This window comes from Oncorhynchus nerka, linkage group LG11 (assembly GCF_034236695.1).
Source record: "Oncorhynchus nerka isolate Pitt River linkage group LG11, Oner_Uvic_2.0, whole genome shotgun sequence".
Classification (NCBI taxonomy): domain Eukaryota; kingdom Metazoa; phylum Chordata; class Actinopteri; order Salmoniformes; family Salmonidae; genus Oncorhynchus; species Oncorhynchus nerka.
The window spans coordinates 52,584,040-52,611,672 of NC_088406.1; the positions used below are offsets into that span (position 1 = coordinate 52,584,040).

At 42.6% G+C, this 27,633-nt stretch overlaps 1 protein-coding gene across 1 annotated transcript in view; it reads right to left on the reverse strand.

Annotated features, from left to right (window-relative positions):
• Positions 1-27,633, reverse strand: part of arhgef12a (Rho guanine nucleotide exchange factor (GEF) 12a) — a 71,964-nt gene that overhangs the window by 31,914 nt on the left and 12,417 nt on the right. Inside the window, 1 exon segment of the mRNA XM_029673202.2 lies at positions 339-359. Coding sequence (XP_029529062.2) covers positions 339-359 — 21 coding nt within the window.

A 27,633-nucleotide genomic window follows, 5' to 3' on the forward strand; every position in this document is an offset into this window, starting at 1 on the left:
CGTCAGAGGAATGTCGTAAGGCCAGAGCGTGGGCCCTGCTCTGCATACATGTGGCTGTAAAAGGCCTCTGTTTTCTCGCCGGACTAGGCAGAGATGGGCCGTGCTAAAAGAAGGACCCCTTTGTCCCCCTCCCATGAACTCAGTGAGGAGGACCACTGTGTGTGTGTGTGTGTGGCAGGCAGGCAGGCTTCTCCTAAAGATCGCTTCATTTCCTTCATCTGGCCTGTGAGTTCTGTTGGTGGTTAGGCCTAAAACGTTACTTCTGTGTTGGGTAGAAACGTCAGGAACACACGTATAAAACAGCTTACCGCTTGGTTGTATGAAATGAGGTTTCTTACCTGTTTGCTTTATTGGAAAACCTGCAAGGCAAAAGAGGGGAGAGTGTCAATCATCAACATAATCCGATTCGAGCAACATCACAGAGTGATGACAACATCAGCAGACAGCAGATTCAAACAAGAACATGTAAGCCTGTACAGTACACTGCAGGTACTTTGCAAGGGGTTTTGGGAGCAGCAAAAACAAGAGACTGACGCTGGTAAACATCATAATCCTGGTGAAACTACACCAAGCTTTCTTTAACACAGACAGCAGCAGCTAAAAGATTAAAGGCTTTGCCAGGTCAACCCCCCCCCCCTCTCAGATCTTATCCAATTGTGTCCTTTACAGTTCAAAAACAGACCACTGTCATGATCATAAAATCTGAGTCATGCTCTGCTCAGTCTGTCCACTGGGATGCAGACTGGCTGGCTGCTTGTAGTGCCTTGCAGGGATTAGTGTCCATAAGTGGGGTAGGGGGTAAAGTAGGGAATCAATTGAAATAGGGAACTTTTCTAGAGAAGCATTGGTTGCTTGATTGGAAGGGCTAAGACCATTAATCACAATGATTGACTTTAAAATACAAAAAGCAGATTCTATGCTGTTCATTTCAGCTCCATCACATCAATAAAGAGGCATGTTCCAGCAGTTTGAGTCTTCTCATGGGGAACCAACGGACGAGGAACTGTCATTGATCTTTGCTGGCCAATGTGTGGATTCGGCTAGTTCTTTAGAAGTTAATTTCCTGTGGCATGCGGAAGGCCGAATAGGAGCTTCAGCTAGCCATTATAGCTTACGTTAGCATTGGTAACTAAGTACCAATGCTAATAATTTGAATGATCCATTTTTATAACCCAAATTAATAAATAGGCTATCCCATGAAGGATAAAAAAAAAAAAATCCATATCATGCCATTTCCCCCCTTTTTATTTTCCTTAAACAATGGCCCTGACCCAGACTTGGGGGGAAAGCCAACCTCACCAGCCCCAGCAGCAAGGCTGAAAACAGGGACAGATTCCCAGAAAGAATGAGCACTCCTGGCATAGCTCCCGTTTCCTGAGTTAGAAACGTCCAGGCTGCAGAGGTAGCAGGCAGCACTGCGGCTCCGAGGAGAAAAAGCAGCACCCGTCAGGATTTGGAAAATCTCACTCTTTCCCTATTAACTTTTTAAGCTTGCTTCAGTTGTCAGCAAACAGTGCTAAGCCTGCATTATCACAGGGTCCAGGAAGTGAAAGAGACCACTTGAAGGATTAGCCATTATGATCCAGTTAAGTAGGGCCCTATAAAATCTGTTGAATGTTTTTGTCTTATTCTCCCCAAATTCAGTTCCCTCCATTTTGTTTTTCCAGGTTTCCGTTTCCCCCTGTTTTTTCAGGTTTTCGCTCAAAAATCACAAGATTTTAATAGAAAAACGATTAACTTGGATTTTCTAAGTCCACAACAATGCTTAAAACCACATCAGATGACCACTTTTGAGGTCTGGGAAAATTGGTATATAGCTGTGTTTTTGTAGTGCAAGTGATGGTAGAGTTCGCGAAACAAATGCCCACTGGATTGATGCAAATAAATCATGATATAATTCTACCAGGTATGCATAGGCTAACGTAGTTGACATTAACGCTTTCCAGCCCATTCATTAAAAAAAAATTCTGAAACATGTTTCCGATGGTTGTGACATCAATATCTCTGCAATACAATAAAGAATCTTTTCATAAAACCCCTCTTTTGATGGGTTAATGCAGACATTGTAACCCATCAGAGTCGAAGCCATGTCTTAGCCAAGGGAGGGGGGTTTCGACTAAGCTACATGGAATTATTTTAAGGTCATACCAAGGATCACCAAGGATATGCAATTGATAACTTGTGGATACACTTCACTTTTCATTGATGATTTCCTTTTTTATTTACATAAATGTATTCGGAATTTAACTTCATTAATCTTAGGCTATTCTTTGGAGGGGTTGTCACTGATTTACATTTAAAAAATGTTCATTTTCATTGTTTGTCTTTATGTTTTAGAAATGGACAGAGACCAGCACTAGCGGATAATGCACTTCCTGTCCTTGAGGAGGAGGACACTGACGGCAGATGAGCTGCGGGGACCATGAAGGCATGGCCTTCTTAGAGGAAGATGACCTTAAGGCTGAGCTACTCGGAAAAGACGAGGATGAAGAGAATGAAATCAGCCTCTCAGCCAAGCTCTTCAACTGGAAGGCAACTATAAATGACGTGTTATTGTTATGTATCATCAGGCCTTGATATATTGGACAAGGACCATGTTTTTAAAAAATAAATTATTAAGTATACTAACAATTATCTATTTTCTCTCATCTTGTCTTTACGTTCGTGCTCCACATCCCCGTAACTGTAAACACACCGTCTTGCCCAATAGCATGTTTCAGTCCTATGAGAATGTTGATATAGGTACCGGAATCTATCCCTTTCAGGCCAGAACGTCCAGTTGGTTTAGATCTAGGTAGTAGGACCTTCATTGATACTGGGGTACAAAGTCTCTCCAGGGTTCTAGGGTAATCGCTTCAAAGCTCTGTTGACTGCTTTACATGTTGTGGATCCTGCCTCTGAGGATAATGCAGTTAGGCTTAGAAAACCACAGAACTTACTGGACCACCTGAAAAATATTTGTTAAAAGCTATATCAGCACACCACAATGAAGCCATAGATGAGTGTTTTAAATTATGGGTCATTGCTTGTTCTGACACAGGCTACATTTGAAATGTCCATGTTTACACCGGCAGTCGGGATGGTTGTGGTTGACTTTCAAAAGTGGGAGCATCAAACTGAGGGTGGGGATATGCATTTGTGTAGGTTAGATGGCAATGCATTGGCCATACAGTGGAGAGAGACACATACTGACACTTGCCTTTCCAATTTTCCAAATGCAAAGGATTCCACTCAAGTAAATAGGCTAGAGGATGATGTTTGGAATAGGAAAGTGGGTCTGCCAGCCTGCTGTAATCCACGATTAAAATAAACAGATGGGTGGGGTTGACAAGTCTGATCCAAGTGATCAACTCCTACAATGTTTTGCAGAAACACTTTTTACACTGTATTCACATTGCAGTTGTCAAACTGTTTACTGACAGATTACATTCCGAAAGTACTTTGCTCATCGGTTAGGAGGTATTGACGTTAATGACAGGTATCCATCTTTCAACACACCTTTGTCTGTGAAAAGTGTAAGCTCATCTTTTCAGACACAGCACGTGCCTAGTCTACAGGCCCCCTCTAGAAATTGTTACAGGAAAGATAAAGGACAACAGGACCCGGTTTGTTTGTGTGGCACTTGAATACGAGGGCAAGCGGTTTTGCATCGGAGAGGACCGAAATTGTTTACGGTTGTGGCATTCCAGTGACGGACTCATTGCGGAAAAAGGCACGAGTAAAAGGGACTCAGATGTAGCTCAGATATTAAGTAGTAATTTTGCCTCTCTTGTATGTTTCCCTTTCCTGTATGTTCCTTCTCCCTTGCATGTTCTCCCTTTCTTCATGACTAATGGCCTTGGAGATATAAAGGACTTGGAAATGTAATGACTGTAAAGTAATGCGGTGCTTTTGGAATTGTTCCCGTTCTGAATCTTTGTGTGGTAGAAAATATGCTAGTTGAATGTAGAAATTGAAGATGTAGAAGCCAATTGTTGATATATGCCTGGTTTTGTTTCAGATTTTGTAATCCCAGTAAAAATGTTGATTAAAGTAGCCCTGAAATGAATGCTTTATCATATTATGGTTATGATAGGGATATAAATTAGTCTTCATTTTCAGGCTTGTATGAGAAAATGTATTCCCTCTAATATTATTCTTGTTTTATTAATACACTGCTCAAAAAAATTAAGGGAACACTAAAATAACACATCCTAGATCTGAATGAATGAAATATTCTTATTAAATACTTTTTTCTTTACATAGTTGAATGTGCTGACAACAAAATCACACAAAAATTATCAATGGAAATCAAATGTATCAACCGAAGGAAGTCTGGATTTGGAGTCACACTACAGGCTGATCCAACTTTGATGTAATGTCCTTAAAACAAGTCAAAATTAGGCTCAGTAGTGTGTGTGGCCTCCACGTGCCTGTATGACCTCCCTACAACGCCTGCTCCTGATGAGGTGGATGGTCTCCTGGGAGATCTCCTCCCAGACCTGGACTAAAGCATCCGCCAACTCCTGGACAGTCTGTGGTGCAACGTGGCGTTAGTGGATGGAGCGAGACATGATGTCCCAGATGTGCTCAATTGGATTCATGTCTGGGGAACGGGCGGGCCAGTCCATAGCATCAATGCCTTCCTCTTGCAGGAACTGCTGACACACTCCAGCCACATGAGGTCTAGCATTGTCTTGCATTAGGAGGAACCCAGGGCCAACCGCACCAGCATATGGTCTCACAAGGGGTCTGAGGATCTCATCTCGGTACCTAATGGCAGTCAGGCTACCTCTGGCGAGCACATGGAGGGCTGTGCGGCCCCCCAAAGAAATGCCACCCCACACCATGACTGACCCACCGCCAAACCGGTCATGCTGGAGGATGTTGCAGGCAGCAGAACGTTCTCCACGGCGTATCCAGACTGTCACATGTGCTCAGTGTGAACCTGCTTTCATATGTGAAGAGCACAGGGCGCCAGTGGCGAATTTGCCAATCTTGGTGTTCTCTGGCAAATGCCAAACGTCCTGCACGGTGTTGGGCTGTAAGCACAACCCCCACCTGTGGATGTCGGGTCCTCATACCACCCTCATGGAGTCTGTTTCTGACCGTTTGAGCAGACACATGCACATTTGTGGCCTGCTGGAGGTCATTTTGCAGGGCTCTGGCAGTGCTCCACCTGCTCCTCCTTGCACAAAAGCGGTCCTGCTGGGTTGTTGCCCTCCTACGGCCTCCTCCATGTCTCCTGATGTACTGGCCTGTCTCCTGGTAGCGCCTCCATGCTCTGGACACTACGCTGACAGACACAGCAAACCTTCTTGCCACAACTCGCATTGATGTGCCATCCAGGATGAGCTACACTACCTGAGCCACTTGTGTGGGTTGTAGACTCAGTCTCATGCTACCTCTAGAGTGAAAGCACCTCCAGCATTCAAAAGTGACCAAAACATCAGCCAGGAAGCATAGGAACTGAGAAGTGGTCTGTGGTCACCACCTGCAGAACCACTCCTTTATTGGGTGTTGTCTTGCTAATTGCCTATAATTTCCACCTGTTGTCTATTCCATTTGCACAACAGCATGTGAAATTTATTGTCAATCAGTGTTGCTTCCTAAGTGGACAGTTTGATTTCACAGAAGTGTGATTGACTTGGAGTTACATTTTGTTGTTTAAGTGTTCCCTTTATTTTTTCGAGCAGTGTATTATATCACTTGTTTGTCTTTCCTTATCATATGTAAAACTATATGCTATTTGTTTTTTTTGAGGGCCAGATATGTGTTTAATATACTATACAGATAAGATAAGTGTCTGATCACAGAAAAATATAACCGGTCACAAAAACGTCTTACTCATTCACAGTAAAAGGTATTTCTATTCTGATTTCAGATGATCAAACATGACAAAATAAGGAAGACTCCGTTTTTCTCGATCGCCATTAGAAAGTAAGGCAAATGGCAGTTGTTGGGGAGAAAAGCATTGATTTTCATATAAGATACACATTTTCACAAGTGTTTTTTCTTGACTGATTACAATTTGATTGATGTGGTGCTATTGTATGTCAGATCACTTGAAAGAGCGGTTTCTCAGATTTCAAAATACGTATCATGGCTTCATTCAAGGTTTGACACCAGCAAATTATTCTCATTTACGCACACAGGAGTGACGATCCAGTAAAAAAATTGAACATTTGGGAAAGTTTTCCATCTACCAGAAGACTCTTCATTAGCATCATCGCTACCTGCTACACTAAATTGGTAGACGCGAGCACAACACATACACAGACGGGGAATTCTTGTTGCCTCCTCAGAAAGTGGCATGAAATATAAAACACCGATGCATTCTATTCATGTCTTATGATAAACATGGGCAAATTAATTACTTTTCAATACATTTAATTAATTCCCTAAGTTCAACTTTTATTTACAGTGCATTTAGAAAGTTTTCAGATCCTTTTGCTTTTTCCACATTGTTACATTAAAGCCTTATTCTAAAATGCATTAAATGAAATGTTTTACTCAATACCTCTTTATGACAAAGCAAAAACAGGTTTTAGAAATACCTTATTTACTTAAGTATTCAGATCCTTTGCTATGAGACTTGAAATTGAGCTCAGGTGCATCCTGTTTCCATTGATCATCCTTGAGATGTTTTTACAACTAGATTGAAGTCCACTTGTGGAAAATTCAATTGATTGGATATGATTTGGAAAGAAACACACCTATATGAGGTCCCAAGCCATGAGGTCGAATGAATTGTCCGTAGAGCGCCGAGACAGGATTGTGTCGAGGCACAGATCTGGGGAAGTGTATGTGTACAAGAGCACAGTGACCTCCATAAGTCTTAAATGGAAGAAGTTTGGAACTACCAAGATTCTTCCTCGAGCTGGCCGGCCGGCCAAACTGAGCAATCGGGAGAGACCCGATGGTCACTTTGACAAAGCTCCAGAGTTCCTCTGTGGAGATGGGCGAACCTTCCAGGAGGACAACCATCTCTGAGGCACTCCAGCAATCAGGCCTTTATGGTAGAATGGCCAGACGGAAGCCACTCCTCAGTAAAAGGCACATGACAGCCCACTTGGATTTGGCCAAAAGGCCCCTAAAGGACTCTCAGACCATGAGAAACAAGATTCTCTGGTCTGATGAAACCAAGATTGAACTCTATGGCCTGAATGCCAAGCGTCACGTCTGGAGGAAACATGGTGGTGGCAGCACCATACTGTGGGGATGTTTTTCAGCGGCAGGGACTGGGAGACTAGTCAGGATCTAGGGAAAGATGAACGAAGCAAAATACAGAGAGATTCTTGATGAAAACTTGCTCCAGAGCGCTCAGGACGTCAGACTGGGGTGAAGGTTCATCTTCCAACAGGACAACCCAGAGCACACAACCAAGACAACGCAGGAATAGCTTCGGGACAGGTGTCAATGTCCTTGAGTGGCCCAGCCAGAGCCCAGCCCAATCTGATCGAACATCTCTGGAGAGATCAGAAAAACAGCTGTGCAGCAACTGCAGAGAGGAATGGGAGAAACTGCCCAAATACAGGTGTGCCAAACTTGTAGTGTCATACCCAAGAAAACTCAAGGTTGTAATCGCTGCCAAAGGTGCTTCAACAAAGTACTGAGTGAAGGGTCTGAATACTTATGTAAATGTAATTTCAGTTAAAAAATGTTCATACATGTTTAAAAAACAGTTTTTGCTTTGTCATTATGGGGTATTGTGTCGTTTGATGAGTTTTTTTTTGAGTAAAGCTGTAACCTAACAAAATGTGGAAAATGTGCACTGTATTTGTATTTTTTGCCCTTGTTTTACCAGGTAAGTTGACTGAACACATTCTCATTTACAACAATGACCTGGGGAATAGTTACAGGGACTGACCCTGCTTAGCTTTAGTGGCAAGCCAGCAGTGGGATGCAGGTTGTTGAATTCCATTTTAATGTCTGGATTCCGCGATTCTGTCTACGTTCTCTGTATCGCAGATTTGATAGAGCCCTAGTTAAGATTCAGAGAGTTTCCTCCAGTCTGTGGGTACAACTTATTTTGTTGACTACGGTTTTCAAACACGAAGCCTAAACAAGCTACTTAGGAATGACTTGGGTAAGCTGCAGCCTTCTTAGGCATGACTCGAAATAATAACTCAATATAATAATGAGGCTACCTCTTGAAATCAGACCTATACGTGAGTTTAGGCTGATTAAGTAAGCTAAATCATTGGTACTGTCTCATAAAAGGGGTGATGGGTTACAAATATAAAGGGTAAATAACCTTTTGACAGCATGTCTTGATTTAAAACCAAACTTTCCATACATGTTTTGCCATGGCAATGGCAGTACTTAGATCATTTACATTTAAGGTATAACTTTTTTTATTAATATTATTAATATTATTTAAGAAATAAATAATTTAATAGTCCTTTTTGCAAACTTTTAAATTATATCAATCTCAACCGTTTATCTTTTCCAGTGATGAGGACATGGATGTCTCTCAGTATGATGGGGTATGCAAAATAGGTTTGAGCACCTTTATCTCTTGAATGTTTTGGCATTCAAGCCCAAAAATGCACTTTTTGAGTATTTCTACAATGGGAAAATATGTATGGAAGGTTTCGTTCAAATCAAAAGGTGTTCCATCCAAAAGTGATCGAATTCAAATTGATTTACACATGAAGCTGAACTAGTAGGCTAGTTCCTCTCCATCAATACTGAAGTGAGACCACATTTTGTATTGTGGTTTGTAAGATTCAATGTCGACCGTATGGGACATTTGTCTCACCAAGTAACCATATTAAATATATTTTCTAGTGACACTGTATCCCATTCAGCAAGGCAATGACGAGCTGAATGGCCCATTTATGAAATGTTCTCAGACTGTAATAAGTTCCAGAGACGGCTGCCTGCAACTCCATCAAAAAGCCATAGAGGAGAAATGGAAAAGCAAGCACAAACAACCTCAATGAGGTTAAACCCAGGGACTTATAATCATAGCTTGAAGATGTGTTGTTCTCTCCCTCAGTGAATCATAGGAGAAATGGAAAGAAAACGAAGAGCAGTTGCTCTCAAAACAAATATACGCTACCAGTATCTGTTAACTTTCAAAACCAACATTCATCATCACTGAGCAAAAGCATTTGCTAGAAGACTTCCTGAATGCTATATAAACATTTTGGGCTGTATTTCAAGTAAGCAGGGCTCTACAGTGCGACCATTTTACTTGCATATGCACCTAAATATTTAGCTGTGTGACCTGGAATTTTTACATTTAGGAGCAGCAGAGCACCTATTAAAAAAATTATCACCCAGATAATAGTTGTTGCAAAGATTACTTCCCTGTACCGCAGCCCCCGAGTGCCATGTAGAATACACTGAAAGCAGATTCATGACCGTCATGCTTGCACCATTATTACAAAGAAAATGCTGTTGCATAAAATATTTGTAAGTTCTTTGTGAGCTCCTACATTTTTTCAACATAGGCACACACGTGCTCTTTGTAAAAAAAAATATATATATATATATTTTTTTAAGTCAGTGTAGAGCCCTGGAAAGGTTCAGGAAAAAAATATTACAAAGACAAATGTCTGTTGTGAACTCATGGCCTTCTGCCTGAATGTCCCTGGATGTTTTTGCCAGGTTTCTCACTGCACTGTTATGCCAGCGGGGCAGAGTCCTCACAAAACACCCAGCTATAGGTGCCCGGACCAGGATTCACATTGGAAGAAGCGGTGGAGAAGGGGGGAGTTTGTAGGAAGAGGAGGTGAGGACAAAGTGGGAGGAACTAAAGGGAGCAGCAGAGAACAAGGTGGGGAATGGGAGGGGCAGTAAAAGGAGGGGCCAGACTTGAATACTCAATTGAGGTTTTGTGTTTTCTTGGAAACTGGCGGAATGGGCCAAGAGGGCCTGGTTCAGGGACACCCCCAAACAGAGGAGGACGCTGAAAAACAGAGCTTGTCTGTGACTCATTTTTGACAAGAGAGTAGTGGCTGGGGGGATAGAAAACAGTGAACTGTAAGAGGAAGTAGCAATGCTGTTACCCTGATTCATAGGAAAAGGACAACAAAGTCAAGGTATCGGAGTGGCCATCACAAAGCCCCGACCTCAATCCTGTAGAAAATTTGTGGGCAGAACTAAAAAACGTGTGCGAGCAAGGAGGCCTACAAACCTGACTCAGTTACACCAGCTCTGTCAGGAGCTTATTGTGTGAAGCTTGTGGAAGGCTACCTGAAACATTCAACCCAAGTTATACAATTTAAAGGCAATGCTACCAAATACTAATTGAGTGTATGTAAACTTCTGACCCTCTGGGAATGTGATGAAAGAAATAAAAGCTGAAATATAATAAATAATTCTCTACTATTATTCTGACATTTCACATTCTTAAAATAAAGTGGTGATCCTAACTGACCTAGGACAGGGGATTTTTACTCTGATTAAATGACAGGAATTGTGAAAAACTGAGTTTAAATGTATTTTGTGAAGGTGTATGTAAACTTCCAACTTCAACTGTATGCTAAAATGACCAAGAGCCAACAAGTAGGCTGCTACTTAATAATCTGAATGGGGGTGTTATTTGTAACTATAGGACATGGAGAAAGCGAATACAGCCCCAAGTGAATTGAAATGAATTAATTAGGCCCTAATCTATGGATTTCACATGACTGGGAATACAGATATCCATCTGTTGTTCACAGATACCTTAAAATAATAAAAAGGAGGGGCTTGGATCAGAAAACCAGTCCGTATCTGGTGTGACCACTATTTGCCTCTTGCAGCGTGACACATCTCCATCACATAGAGTTGATCAGGCTGTTGGTTGTGGCCTGTGGTACCTCTCCTCTTCAATGGCTATGCGAAGCTGCTGGATATTGGCGGGAATTGGAATGCGCTGTCGTACACTTTGATCCAGAGCATCCCAAACATGCTCAATGGGTGACATGTCTAGTGAGTTTGCAGGCCATGGAAGTACTGGAACATTTTCCACATCCAGGAATTGTACACAGATACTTGCGACATGGGGCCGTGCATTATTATGCTGAAATATGGGGAGATGGCAGAGGATGAATGGCATGACAACGGGCCTCAGTATCTCACCACGGTATCTCTAAGCATTCAAATTGCCTTTGATAAAATGCAATTGTGTTCGTTGTCCGTAGCTTATTCCTGCCAATACCATAACCCCCACTATGTGGCACTCTGTTCACAACATTGACAGCAGCAACCCGCTCTGTCCCACGATGCCAAACATATTTATTTAATCTGCCCGGTACAGTTGAAACCAAGATTCATCCATGAAGAGCACACTTCTCCAGCGTGCCAGTGGCCATCGAAGGTGAGGATTTGCCTACTGAAGTCAGTTACGGTGCCGAACTGCTGTCAGGTCAAGACGAGAATGCAGCTGCGCTACCATGAGATGGTTTCTGACAGTTTGCGCAGAAATTCTCAGCTGTCCGGGTGGTTGGTCTCCGGCCGGATGGACGTACTGCTAAATTCTCTAAAACAACAGTCTTTTGGTAGAGAATTGAACATTCAATTTTCTGACAACAGCTCTGGTGGACATTCCTGCAGTCAGCATGCCAATTGCACGATCCCTCAAAACTTGAGACATCTGTAGCATTGTGTTGTGTGACAAAACCGCACATTTTAGAGTGGCCTTATATTATCTCTAGCACAAGCTGTACCTGTGTAATGATCATGCTGCTTAATCAGCTTCTTGATATGCCACTCCTGTCAGGTGGATAGATTATCTTGGCAAAGGAGAAAGGCTCACAAACAGGGATGTAAATACATTTGTGCACATAATGAGATAATATTTTTCTGCAATCTTTTATTTCAGCTCATGAAACACTTTACATGTTGCGGTTATGTCTTTGTTCAGTATAGATGGCAAATAACCTAGCTATGACAAGCTAGAAGTTAGTCTATAGGCGCGAGTCGGCTTGGTATGGTTGGTTGCGGTCTCCCCTCCCTCTCCCTCCTTGCTACCCGTGTCACTCACACACACTGCAAGGCCCTTCCGCCGCCTGCTAGAGTGTTTCTCCCTTGTGCTTTATCAGCTCTGGGCCCGGTTTCCCAAAAGCATCTTAAGTCTAAATGCATTGTTAGGAGAACCATAGGCTGCTGCTTCCCTCACTCAGATCGGATCCAGACCCGGTCCAACCAGGTCCGTTAGGAAAATGTCTCTATATTTAAAATAATATATTTATGGATATTGGGTCCGGGTAGGAAAGCCCCAGGTCCATTTCATTTCGGAACGGTTCCATGAAGACTGCTACTCGAGAGGCCCAACATAACAATCCCTGTCACAACAGACAATGCAAGGAATATTGTAAATGCTGTCACAGAAACTGGACTTGGGGTAGGGATTAGAGGTCGACCGATCCCGTTTGGCCCTGTCTGGGGTGATCATCGGATGGGGCCACAGTGTCTCCTGACCCCTCCTGTCTCAGCCTCCAGTATTTATGCTGCAGTAGTTTGTGTCGGGGGGCTAGGGTCAGTTTGTTATATCTGGAGTACTTCTCCTGTCTTATCCGGTGTCCTGTGTGAATTTAAGTATGCTCTCTCTAATTCTCTCTTTATCTCAGAGGACCTGAGCCCTAGGACCATGTCTCAGGTCTACCTGGCATGATGACTCCTTGCTGTCCCCAGTCCACCTGGCCGTGCTGCTGCTCCAGTTTCAACTGTTCTGCCTGCGGCTATGGAGCCCTGACCTGTTCACCGGACGTACTACCTGTCCTAGACCTTCTGTTTTCAACTCTCTAGAGACAGCAGGAGCGGTAGAGATACTCTTAATGATCGGCTATGAAAAGCCAACTGACATTTACTGCTGAGGTGCTAACTTGCTGCATCCTCGACAACTACTGTGATTATTATTTGACCATGCTGGTCATTTATGAACATTTGAAAATCTGTTATGTTCTGTTATTATCTCCACCCGGCACAGCCAGAAGAGGACTAGCCACCCCTCATAGCCTGGTTCCGCTCTAGGTTTCTTCCTAGGTTTTGGCCTTTCTAGGGAGTTTTTCCTAGCCACCGTGCTTCTACACCTGCATTGCTTGCTGTTTGGGGTTTTAGGCTGGGTTTCTGTACAGTACTTTGAGATATCAGATGATGTACAAAGGGCTATATAAATACATTTGATTTGATTGATTTTTCAATTCCGATACCGATTATTGGGGGACCAAAAAAAGCCGATACCGATTAATCGGCCAATTGATTTTATTTGTAATAATGACAGATACAACAATACTGAATGAACACTTACTTTAACTTAATATAATACATCAATAAAAATCTATTTAGCCTCAAATAAATAATGAAACATGTTCAATTTGGTTTAAATAATGCAAAAACAAAGTGTTGGAGAAGAAAGTAAAAGTGCAATATGTGCCATGTAAAAAAGCTAACGTTTAAGTTCCTTGCTCAGAACTTGAGAACATATGAAAGCTGGTGGTTCCTTTTAACATCGTTTACACCAGCCTAATCTCAGGAGTTGATAGGCTTGAAGTCATAAACAGCGCAATGCTTGAAGCACAGCGAAGAGCTGCTGGCAAAACGCACGAAAGTGCTGTTTGAATGAATGCTTACGAGCCAGCTGGTGCCTACCACCGCTCAGTCAGACTGCTCTATCAAATATCAAATCATAGACTTAACATAATAACACACAGAAATACGAGCCTTCGGTCATTAATATGGCCGAATCTGGAAACTAATAATTTAGAAAACAAAACGTTTATTATTTCAGTGAAATACGGAACCGTTTGGTATTTTATCTAACGGATGTCATCCCTAAGTCTAAATACTGCTGTTACATTGCACAACCTTCAATGTTATGTCATAATTACGTAAAATTCTGGCAAATTAGTTCGCAACGAGCCAGGCTGCCCAAACTGTTGCATATACCCTGACTCTGCGTGCAATGAACACAAGAGAAGTGACACGATTTCACCTGGTTAATATTGCCTGCTAACCTGGATTTCTTTTAGCTAAATATGCAGGTTTAAAAATATATACTTCTGTGTATTGATATCAGCTATACTGCTGATTTAGGTCTACACCATCGCTAGTATTATCAGGCTGATAATACTAGTGATGGTGTAGACCTAAATCAGCATGTTACTTGTGCAACAGTATCTCCTAAATCAAAGAGTGAAGCATTAAGCAAGAATGTTAGCTACATGAGAAAACAACTGTAGCCAAATATTATAGGGTCCCCTAGGAAACATTTAACACTTTGGTTCCTATCCTGTCACAATAACGTTGTTATTATGTCAAACACTGTAGTCAAAGTGCCCACAATTGTATTCTAACTGTAGAATTAGAATAATCATTCTTTTTACATGATTCCAACAGTTCACCAAGTGTTTCGCTCTAAATCACAAGCCAAATCACAACTGCAACATTTGGTTAAAAATAAGGCCTAGATTGGTTGCCAATATCGCACAGCCTTACATGGTAGTATGGAAATGATCTCAAATGAGCACAGGAAATGCCAAAATGTATGAATATGTTAAATTATTTGGGGTTGAAGTTGAATTTAAAAAACAGTATAAACAAATCAGAATGGAGAAAGACCCATTGAAATCACTTAGAATGTGTGCTGCCACCCTAGGATCACGAACTACTCATAAAGCAAATGAAGAAACATAAAATACTGTTAAACTGTCCATCTATCGCCCATCCCTAACCTGGGCCACAAATAGGGTGCTTTTTAATTTAGCGTCTTTTGCCAAATAAACAAAAACTGGACTACAGAAACGGTTGGCATTTCATTTTTCCGCTGTACCGTAACCAAGGTACCTGACAAACAACTAGGGCTTAGCAGCACAAAGGTAGCTGCAACACATACCTAGAACTACTTTTCCATCCAGGACAAAGTGTAGTTTAAAACTGGGCTAAAACTTGAGCCAACTGCTGTAATTTTAAGGAAGGTTCCAGCAGCAGTGTAGTAGTGCACAGGCAGGAGTTGTCGTGAGAGAAAGGGGCCCTTCCTTCTGTTCTGACATCCTCAATGATCTGAGAGCTGCGAATGGGTGATCTCAGGGCTGCTGGCCAAAGGGGCTGGGAGAAAAGTGACTCATGTTTGCAGAGCCAATGTGGGCGAGAGAGAGAACACATGCTGTTTGTATCAGACTACACACACACACCAACATCACACTCACAACTATGACATCACCTGTCTTTCCACTAACAGAGGAGAAGTCCTCCCGCAAACACACACACAGCTTTTGATTTGAAAAACTCTCTTGGGGGATTCAGGTTGATAATGCAATGTCTGATTGGACAGACAGGTGACAATATTATATATGGTTGATATACATTACATACAATAATGTGCAAAGAAATGCTACCTTCATGTGAACATAATCACAAAGCCAATAAGCCACGTTTCAAACTCACTCCACGGAGGGCAGACTGTCTGCGGGTTTTTCCTCCTCCCTTGTAGTTGATCGATGAACTAAGGTCACTAATTAGTAAAGAACTCCGCTCACCTGGTTGTCTAGGTCTTCATTGAAAAAAAAAATTGGGAAAAAAACCTGCAGACATTAGGGCCTCCATGGAATGAGTTTGACCCCCCCCCCTGCAATTAGCCAATGAACCAATGTGACCTATGGACGTTTAGGCTAAAGCAATTGGTTGACTTGTGAAGTAAGAGGAGTCAAAGTGCAACGTTCAAAGAGATAATGAGATGCCATATAATAGGCTACCTGTCCTGCACAGCTAAAAGATATGTGCTACAAGATCCAAGTCAAGATGAGTCTTTGGAAAACGTGAACCTTGTCTTCTGCCTGTAAGATTCCATGTTGATTACCGAGGACAGAGAGAGGGAAAATAGAGCCAGTGGATTGGCTACCAGGCTGAAATGGCAGGGTCAAAGCTAAGGCACTGTCAGGCACAGCCCCTCCCCAATTATGGAATCAAAGCATTGCCTTGGTGAGAAGAAAAGTCACAGTCACAGCCGGAGGGGGGGGCAAGGCACCATTTCTGCCCCAATAAACCCAAATAAGGATTTCTGACAGAGCTTGGGGACAGACATTTTTTCACCCTAGACTGTCTGGAACTATGCTTTAATATTGCAAGGCAGGGTGTGAGAAACTGGCTTTACCTTTTGGCCCAGGCAGTGCAGTCTGAGGGCGAGGTTGAACCTGCAGTGAAAACAGTAAACTCCATACGGCACTAGTATCAGTCTGATCCAAAATACAAGGACTTGAGATCAAGCCACAACATTTATGTTTTGCTTGAGGAGTGATAAGCTCTTGGACCACCTTCCACCATCATAGCGCAACCGTGACTTTGCGTCAGTCACAGTGCAACGACACTGGAGGCATTCGTGTTCGCTTATCAAAAGCAGCCCGTCGTTGTAGGTTTAACTTTAAAACTGGAAGCATATCCCAGAGGAAGCGCAATCCACTAGGCTACATCAAGTGTTTACCTTCACGAGCTGTGCGGCAATTTGGAGGAAATATAGGCTAGTTGAAGCACATGCATCGCGTCCAGTGTTGCAGTCTGTTATGCACTTGCATAGAGCTCTAAAGAGGTTTGCAATTGAATGGTGCTTTTCCAGTCTCTCCACATAATTCTGATTGATGAGAGGTGTTTCAGACATACATTACCAGTCAAAAGTTGACACACCTAACCATTTAAGGGTTTTCTTTATTTTAACAATTGTTGTAGTGAGCACATTGCAGAATAATAGTGAAGACATCAAAACAATGAAATAACACATATGGAATCATGTAGTAACCAAAAAGTGTTAAATCAAAATATATTTTACATTTGAGATTCTTCAACGTATCCACCCTTTGCCTTGATGACAGCTTTGCACACTCTTGGCATTCTCTCAACCAGCTTCATGAGGAATGCTTTTCCAACCGTCTTGAAGGAGTTTCCACATATGCTGAGCACCTGTTGGCTGCTTTTCCTTCACTCTGCAGTCCAACTCATCCCAAACCATTTCAATTGGGTTGAGGTCAGGTGATTGCGGAGGTCAGGTCATCTAATGCAGCACTCTCCTTGGTCAAATAGCCCTCACTCAGCCTGGAGGTGTGTTTTGTGTCACTGTCCTTTTGAGAAAAACAACATATTATAAGCGCACTAAGCCCAAACCAGATGGAACGGCGTATCGCTGCAGAATGCTGTGGTAGTCATGCTGGTGAAGTGTGCCTTGAATTCTAAATAAAATCAGACAGTGTCACCAGCAACTCCCCCACACCATCACGCCTCCTCCTCCATGCTTCACGGTAGGAACCAGACATGAGGAGATCATCCGTTCACCTACTCTGCGTCTCACAAAGACAAGGCGGTTGGAACCAAATATCTCACATTTGGACTCATCAGACCAAAGTACAGATTTCCACTGGTCTAATGTTCATTGATCTGGTTTCTTGGTTTCTTCAGGTGTGTCCCAGGATAAATGCACCTCTTCCCCATTCATTGGAGAGACTCTCGTACTTAGTTTACTTTATTTAATAAATAAATATATTTTGTTATTCCTTGTCTCCATGTTGTCTCCCTTTTTTTACGACCTTCAAGCCGATTCGTGACAGATGTGTCTGATACTTGAACTCTGTGAAGCATTTATTTGACCTACAATCTGAGGTGCAGCTAACTAATGAACTTATCCTCTGCAGCAGAGGTAACTCTGGGTCTTTCTTTCCTGTGGCGGTCCTCATGAGAGCCAGTTTCATCATAGCGCTTGATGATTTTTGCGACTGCACTTGAAGAAACTTTCAAAGTTCTTGACATTTTCCAGATAGACTGACCTTCATGTCTTAACCTGTAGGGGGTAGTATTTTCGTTTTTGGCTAAAAAACGTACACATTTGTAACTGCCTTATTTCTCAGCCCCAGAAACTAGAATATGCATATAATTGTCATATTAGGATAGAAAACACTAAAGTTTCCAAAACCGTGAAAATATTTGTCTGTGAGTATAACAGAACTGATATTGCAGGCGAAAACCTGAGGAAAATCCAATCAGGAAGTGCCTCTTATTTTGAAACCTCTCTGTTCCTATGCATGCCTATCCTCCATTTAAAGGGGTATCAACCAGCTTCCTTTTTCTATGGCTTCCCCAAGGTGTCAACAGTCTTTAGACATAGTTTCAGGATTTTATTTTGAAAAATGAGCGTGAAAGATCACATTGCGTAAGTGGATAGGTGGGGGCTCTCAGAGTGAGTTTTGCGCTACAGAGTAAAGCGGCCATTGTTTCTTCCGGTGTATTTGAAAAACCTACACACCCGTTTGATATATTATCGAATATATATTTTAAAAACAGCCTGAGGATTGATTATAAAAAAACGTTTGACGTTTCTGTGGACATTATGGATATTATTTGGAATATACGTCTGCATTGTCGTGGCCGCTCTTTCCTGTGGATTTCTGAACATAACGCGACAAACAGAGGTATTTTGGGTATAAAAATACTCTTTATGGAACAAAATCAACATTTGTTGTTTAACTGGGAGTCTGGTGAGTGAAAACATCCGAAGATCATCAAAGGTAAATTATTCATTTGATTGCTTCTCTGATTTTTAGCTACTTAATGCTTAGTGTACATAATGTTATGTTAGGCTACCGATAAACTTAAACGCTTGGATTGCTTTCGCTGTAAAGCATAATTTCCAAATCTGAGATGACAGGTGGATTAACAAAAGGCTAAACTGTGTTTTGCAATATTGCACTTGTGATTTCATGAATATGAATATTTTTTTAGTAATATTATTTGACTGTTGCGCTATGCTATTCAGCGGTTGCTGATGAAAATGAGCCCGCTAAAGGGATGGGTAGCGTCAAGAAGTTAATGTAATGATAGACTGTTGTTTCTCTTTGCTTATTTGAGCTGTTCTTGCCATAATATGGACTTGGTCTTTTACCTTGTCACTACACAAGTGAACTTCTAACAAGGCACACCTGTTAATTGAAATGCATTCCGGGTGACTACCTCATGAAGCTAGTTGAGAGATTGCCTTGACAGCTTTGTACACTCTTGCCAAAGGTTGGCTACTTTGAAGAATCTAAAATCTAAAATATATTTTTATTTGTTTAATTAAGACTTTTTTTAGTTACTACATGATTCTATATGCGTTATTTCATAGTTGAGGTCTTCACTAATTATTCTACAATGTAGAAAATCTCTGGAATGAGTAGGTGTGTCCAAACTTTTGACTGCTACTGTAATTATGCACTATAGTTGTATTTGTATTTTTTTTCCATGCCAGGTGAGTTCAACCAATGATGTCATCGGTTGATTGAGCCTGCTGTCTGATCTAAAAATGTATGGAGTCATTGTTTTGTGGCAATTATTGTGGCCTTTGTGTTTCACCGATCACACTAGCAGCGAGTTGATATGGTTGTCCTTGTTCAATAAAGCCGTTGCACTTTCTCAACAACCTATCTGCCAGGACACTGCAGGTTATCAAGGTTGACACATTTTCTCTGGCTTTATAAAGCCTACAGCTGACGGGAGCCATACTTCCTTGTCCAACTGTGTCCCCACCCTCGAAGGCGTCCTGAAATTTCTATGAATTCTGGATATTGTGGTTTGCTAACAACCAGGAAAATGTAGATGGCTCATTTCTACCTGTGAGATGCAGAAACGCTTGTATTTGTGTGAGGAAATGATTGATTTTTATGGCACATTATATGTTAACATATTCATGGCCATTTACAGTGAAAGAGCAGAGGTGAAATTTCCCTTTAAGTGTATTTTGCACATCAAGTCTAATGCACTTCCTCAACTGACGCGCATGGGGGTTGGCTCACGGCAGCATCTGTGCCGCCGGAGAGTGTGGAAATGTATTGTTTCCTAATGTTCTGCATTGGTGAGTTAATCTTCGAGACCACAGGAATTCTAGGCTCTGGTCGGTCATTAAATCACAGTGCAGCCACTGATAGTCTCCGCTCTGCTCCACACTACCCCTTGAGACCGCATTCAATTTGGGCATCCTCACCAAGATGCAGGGAAAGAGAGCCGGGCAAAATAAATCATGTCTAATCGGCCTCTGCAGAGAAGCAGACCCTGCTCCCTCACACAAACACCTTCCCATATGCCATTGTCGTAAAAGTGTAACAGAACCTAGTGGAAGCCTAGATAGAGTAAAACAACTAGGAGGCTGGTTGTGTGGTAAAGGGTCAATCCGCAGTTGAAACAATAAGAAAGTGTCATCCCCGCACCTGTTTCGGTAAATGCTGAGGGATAGGGTTTGAGAAATGTACCCACTCATGTTTTGAGGCTATATAGTGTTTGTTCACATTTACTTTGTTTATAACATAGGAGTAAAACAAGCTTATATTATGGGTTCTGATGGAGTACAACAGTTGAACTAAGCTCATGAGGCATTTACAAGTTATATTCTTCAAGAGTCAACGTGTACATATCGTTCATTTAAAAATCCAAAAAGGTTTGTAGCAACTGCAGATTGCCCATTTAACATATATAGGCCTAAAGCATGAAAGGGGGAGGCCGTTTCTTCTCTTACTAGAAAAAAAGCTGTGTGCCGACCCGGTAGTGACGAACCTACCGATTCTTCATGTAGAACCGCAATGCTCGTCAGTTGCCAACAACTTGACTTGAGCAAATCAAAGATCACGGACCCCCAAGTGGGGGAGCCAACAAAAAAAAATACAGAAATTCTCTGTACATCCACAGATGAGCCTGTCACACTTCATATGCAATGTAGGCTATGGGATGGTATCTAAGCTAAGTGCACAGATGCAATGCACAGAGCACTAATATTTCCTCCAACCACTGTAACTAGTATTGACATAATTAAACCACAATGGACTAGCTAATGGACTAGCTTTCCATGAAACAGCTGCCTGTGTTGGTGCAGTGTCCTTAGCTAGCTAGTTAGCATATTCACTAGCTAGCACAACATAGCTAACTTTAGCTAGCTAGCTAATCACTTGTCTATGAGCTGGCACTGGCCGTATATGTTAGTGAATTATATAGATCTTTGTCATCTTGCTAGGAAGTCATCTAGATAGTATCAACAAGGGCTTTCTACAAAATAGCAACATTAGCTCAGATAGCTTGGAATCTAGACCATAAGCAACACGCACAGATATGCATTGCCAATCAACGCTACTGCTACCTTCTGGTTCTGAGTATTTTAACAAGGCTGAGTGGCTGACAACTTCCAAGATCTTTGCTGTGTGAACACAAATAAGATTGACTGCCGGCACCGTTCAGAGGTGGTCAGTACTGTCACCAGGCAAACCTACCGGTGTGTCTGAGCTTTAACTGGCAAGACTGCTTCCCTGGTCTTAGTTTGTTTCTGATTTGCAGTATTTTGAACATCCAAGTCAGGAAATGAGTCTTTCACTGAAGTAAGAAATGCAAAGTTATCTGTCCATGCAGCTCTCAGTTAAAACGAGAAAGTTCCTAAACTCTTCGGGTAAAAACAGAGAGCTGACAGTCCTAAGTGGCAAAAACAACAATTACTTGCAGAGTCATGATAATAATGCCTTGAATGGGCCTATTTTTTCTTGGTCTCTGAAACCACAGCACAGACATGTGAAGACTTGACACATTGGCAACGCTGCCTTCCACCGTGTCCTTCTCTCCATTGTTGCGATCCTGTCTTCTGTGAAGTGAAAGTAATGTTGGGCCCTGCAGCACTTCTTTGCAAATAAGAGATTGCAATGTGTCCACTAGCATCAGCGTCACAAAGCGAGATGCGCGGTGGTGGTCCCCCACCCCTTAGCCTGGGCTCCTACCCCGCCCCCTTTCCACCACCAGCCCTGGGGCATTGCCTAGATTTATCTGAATCTCCCAGTATATCTCTCTCTCGCTATGCTGGCCCAAACAACTCCCAAACACCCACTGCTGAGAAAATACTAGGCTACATAATTATAGAAAATACTGGGAGCAGATGGTATTCTATTTTATCCACTCCTTACTTTCATTTGTTCCACTAACTTGTTAATGGATAAAGCGTTTTTTTGTTTTTTGCAGTGCAGTAGGCTCTAGGCAGCATGTATTTTTTTCTGCAGTCTAAATATTAGCTCCACTAACCTAACTCTAGGTAAGAAAGTTATCTAACAGAAGGGATGGGCAACCAACCAGGGCTGGGATTAAAATCCTGGGCTCTGACTTGAAGAGAATGACTCACCGCTGTCTGACAAAACATATTTCCATCAGGCGGCTTTTGAGTTACCAGCTATGTCTTCAGACTGTCAAAGAAAGAGCCGGCACTAACACCTGCATACTGCTTTCAATATTCCCTCTAAACTGCGTGCAGTCGCGCAGCTCCCCTCGGATTGCCATGCAGAAGAAATATGAGCCTGCACAGAGAAGCACTAGATTGAACTTTACTCAACTTTCTAGAGATTTCCCTTTCAGTTAACACAAATCAACATTTCACACTACTATTGGAATTGTGATTGAATGAACACAATATTAGCCACTTTCAAAACTATGCAAGACATAGTATGCAAAACTAACTTTGCAAAATATTATTTCTACCAGCATGTCAAATGTGCAACCAGAGAAAAGAACAATTCTAATAATATATATATATATATATATATATATTTTAAACTCTGCACAGACCTGTGCATCATTAACCAAGCAGAGCTGCAATAGGCCTATATGCAAATAGCCATTGCCATATATGGATCTGTGCCATTTGTTTAGGCTACAGTATGACCGGTCGCGAGTAAAAGAAAGGGGGATACCTAGTCAGTTGTACAACTGAATGAATCTTCCGCATTTAACCTGAATGATAGAACAGGTACTTCCATGTTAAAATGTTATGGGATGCATTTTCTCCATTGTTTTTGATGGTAGGCCACTCTGGTAAGCCTACATTATGATCAAATAGCCAAAGTAGCCTACTTGACCACTTAAAACTGCAACTTAAAGCAGGTACAGCCTCACTGTTCACAGTAAACGAGAACTACAAATTTGTGCTCAGCAGACATGACATTTTCTGAGGGAACATTGATTGCATTTATAGGTGTGGCCCGCCTAGCCTGTCATTCTTCAACATTACAGTAATCTTTTATAATGTACTTGTTCGCTCTAGAGCTGCTGGGGCTGGTGATAGGGACTGGGAGCTTGCAGTGGTAGGGGAGCTGATGTGTGCCTGTCAAAGTGGCAGCAAGGTGTTAGGCAAGCCCTCCACAGCTCCTCATTTACACCCCAGTGAGAGACTGAATCGATCTACGATGAGTCTCCAAGGCAATTAAACCCACAGGAAAATCAGGTGCCCAACCCAACGTTGGGGAAGGGTAGTGAGAGAGCAGACTGGATTATTATGATTTTTTATTAAAACTCAAGAAACAGTAGAATCACTACGAGGTTTAGCGGCACCCTGAGAACCTAGACAGAGGAAGGGGAATAGGAAACTACAACTAAAATAACAACGTAGGAGTTGAGAGTGAACGGATGGGACCGCTGTGACGGCCATGTTGCGTCACCGGCCATCGCCATAACATTCCATCAGGAGAGTGAAAGGCCACATGAGGAGGCATCTCTAGTAAGAGGGCACCCACCAAACTGTGTGTCCAGTAATTCCATCTGACTCAATAACTATTCCAGGCATAATAAGGGTATCCAGTCATAATATCTAGGCTACCTTGCTAAAGCGTTGCATAGCTTAGAACAGACCTTGATTTACATGAAATCGCTTGCTCAACAAGGTTCACTGTTTCAGATGTTCTGGCCTGTAGTGTTTAAGTGTGTGCTAATAGTAGTGACGAAAATAATAATCTATACAGTTGTATACCGTGATGTTATTTTAGACAATATTATATCGATACTTTGACTTCAAGACAAAAGATGAAAGCATTTTTTCTAGGTAGTGTTACCTACTGCTAGTCGGCTGTACCTGCGACAAAACGCTGGTATTTTTCATCATAAAGCTTGTTCATCTTCTTCTTCAAAAAAAAATAGTTAGCCAACATGTTTCCAGCACTTATTTCCATGACTGATCAAAACTCATTATAATGTCTCTCGTCTCTCTGCAGGAGACTTATAGTGAGCAAAATGTTGGAAAATCGAATCACAGTATCGAGTTGCAATACATATAGAATCGCAATATATATATATCGAATCAGCACCAAAGTATCGTCATAATTAGAGGTCGACCAATTATGATTTTTCAATGCCGATGCCGATTATTGGAGGACCAAAAAAGCCGATACTGATTAAATCGGACAATTTATTTGATTTGTAATAATGACAATTACAACAATACTGAATGAACACTTATTTTAACTTAATATAATACATCAATAAAAATCAATTTAGCCTCATGTAAATAATGAAACATGTTCAATTTGGTTTAAATAATGCAAAAACAAAGTGTTGGAGAAGAAAGTAAAAGTGCAATATGTGCTATGTAAGAAAGCTAACGTTTCAGTTCCTTGCTCAGAACATGAGCACATATGAAAGCTGGTGGTTCCTTTTAACATGACTCTTCAATATTCCCAGGTAAGAAGTTTTAGGTTGTAGTTATTATAGGAATTATAGGACTATTTCCCTCTATACCATTTGCATTTCATTAACCTTTGACTATTGGTTGTTCTTATAGGCACTTTAGTATTGCCAATATAGCTTCCGTCCCTCTCCTTGCTCCTCCCTGGGCTCGAACCAGCAACACAACGACAATTAGTGCGCACTAACTAGCCAGCCATTTCACTTCGGTTACACGAGCCTCATCTCTGGAGTTGATAGGCTTGAAGTCATAAACAGCGCAATGCTTGACGCACAACGAAGAGCTGCTGGCAAAACGCACAAAAGTTCTGTTTGAATGAATATTTACGTGCCTGCTTCTGCCTACCACCGCTCAGTCAGATACTTAGATACATGCATGCTCAGTCAGATTATATGCAACGCAGGACATGTAATATCATCAACCATGTGTAGTTAACTAGTGATGGATGATGATGGATTGTTTTTTATAAGATAAGTTTAATGCTAGCTAGCAACTTACCTTGGCTTACTGCATTCGCGTAACAGGCAGTCTCCTTGTGGAGTGCAACGAGAGAGGCAGGTCGTTATTGCGTTGGACTAGTTAACTGTAAGGTTGCAAGATTGGATCACCTGAGCTGACAAGGTGAAAATCTGTCGTTCTGCCCCTGAAAGAGGCAGGTAACCCACCATTTCTAGGCCGTCATTGAAAATAAGAATGTGTTCTTAACTGACTTGCCCTAGTTAAATAAAGGTCTAAAAAAAATATTTAAAAAAAATATAAAAAAATACAGATTTCCGATTGTTATGAAAACTTGAAATTGGCCCTAATTAAATCGGCCATTCCGATTAATCGGTCGACCTCTAGTCATAATATCAGATCGTGAGGTCCCTGGCAATTCCAAGCTCTAGCTAATAGTACCAGTGAAATATTGATTCAATATTGACATTTCCCCCTCCATGGAGCTGGAGTCGTCACAGCTCATCACGAGACCTCCCTTTTTACTTTGACCCCTGCATGCTCAGTTCACACCTGCTAAAAGAGCTTACTCTGTATAAACACGGACCAGTGGAGTGCACCACAGGCTGGGAGTAATGTACACATTCATGTTTTGCTGTCATTTAGTAGGCCAACACGAAGTTCAAAAACAAACCTGGCGGAGCGAACCGTAGTCAGATCCCAACTCACAGGGTCTCTGATTGTGTGTCCTAGGCTTTCAACAGCCAGGTAAGAACAGACCACTCCAGCCTCCCTTACACTGACAGACAAGCAGACCTATGGGAGAGGGCCGGGAGGTAGTGTGATCCCACCAGGCCTTGAATATCCCAGCCATGGCTGTCGATGCACCCTTGTGTGGCTGTAATGGCCCCTAAAAAGTGGCCCTTGTGCCCTTAAGTTAAATATATAATAATTATTCTCCCGGCTGCCAATAGCCGTGCTACGAAGCAACTCACATGGGTCTCTCATAGGGATATGCAGCTAGCTCTCCTTTAAAAAAAACAAATCGATACGCATCTAGATACATGGGCTCCGATATGATACATGATACATTTTTAGTTTGAAACGATTCTGTGCGATTCGGGGAACTAATTGATGTGATTAAATACCTTAATTAATTATTAATTAATTAATTAATTACCTCCAGGTTCCCTCGGAGAGTTCATCAATGAGCTTGATGCCTTGATAAGCTCCTTTCCTGAGGACGGCTCACCTCTCACAGTTCTGGGCGACTTTAACCTCCCCACGTCTACCTTTGACTCATTCCTCTCTGCCTCCTTCTTTCCACTCCTCTCCTCTTTTGACCTCACCCTCTCACCTTCCCCCTCTACTCACAAGGCAGGCAATACGCTCGACCTCATCTTTACTAGATGCTGTTCTTCCACTAACCTCACTGCAACTCCCCTCCAAGTCTCCGACCACTACCTTGTATCCTTTTCCCTCTTGCTCTCATCCAACACTTCCCACACTGCCCCTACTCGGATGGTATCGCGCCGTCCCAATCTTCGCTCTCTCTCCCCGCTACTCTCTCCTCTTCCATCCTATCATCTCTTCCCTCTGCTCAAACCTTCTCCAACCTATCTCCTGATTCTGCCTCCTCAACCCTCCTCTCCTCCCTTTCTGCATCCCTTGATTCTCTATGTCCCCTATCCTCCAGGCCGGCTCGGTCCTCCCTCCTGCTCCGTGGCTCGACGACTCATTGCGAGCTCACAGAACAGGGCTCCGGGCAGCCGAGCGGAAATGGAGGAAAACTCGCCTCCCTGCGGACCTGGCATCCTTTCACTCCCTCCTCTCTACATTTTCCTCTTCTGTCTCTGCTGCTAAAGCCACTTTCTACCACTCTAAATTCCAAGCATCTGCCTCTAACCCTAGGAAGCTCTTTGCCACCTTCTCCTCCCTCCTGAATCCTCCTCCTCCCTCCCCCTCCTCCCTCTCTGCAGATGACTTCGTCAACCATTTTGAAAAGAAGGTCGACGACATCCGATCCTCGTTTGCTAAGTCAAACGACACCGCTGGTTCTGCTCACACTGCCCTACCCTGTGCTCTGACCTCTTTCTCCCTCTCTCTCCAGATGAAATCTCGCGTCTTGTGACGGCCGGCCGCCCAACAACCTGCCCGCTTGACCCTATTCCCTCCTCTCTTCTCCAGACCATTTCCGGAGACCTTCTCCCTTACCTCACCTCGCTCATCAACTCATCCCTGACCGCTGGCTACGTCCCTTCTGTCTTCAAGAGAGCGAGAGTTGCACCCCTTCTGAAAAACCTACACTCGATCCCTCCGATGTCAACAACTACAGACCAGTATCCCTTCTTTCTTTTCTCTCCAAAACTCTTGAACGTGCCGTCCTGGGCCAGCTCTCCCGCTATCTCTCTCAGAATGACCTTCTTGATCCAAATCAGTCAGGTTTCAAGACTAGTCATTCAACTGAGACTGCTCTTCTCTGTATCACGGAGGCCCTCCGCACTGCTAAAGCTAACTCTCTCTCCTCTGCTCTCATCCTTCTAGACCTATCGGCTGCCTTCGATACTGTGAACCATCAGATCCTCCTCTCCATCCTCTCCGAGTTGGGCATCTCCGGCGCGGCCCACGCTTGGATTGCGTCCTACCTGACAGGTCGCTCCTACCAGGTGGCGTGGCGAGAATCTGTCTCCTCACCACGCGCTCTCACCACTGGCGTCCCCCAGGGCTCTGTTCTAGGCCCTCTCCTATTCTCGCTATACACCAAGTCACTTGGCTCTGTCATAACCTCACATGGT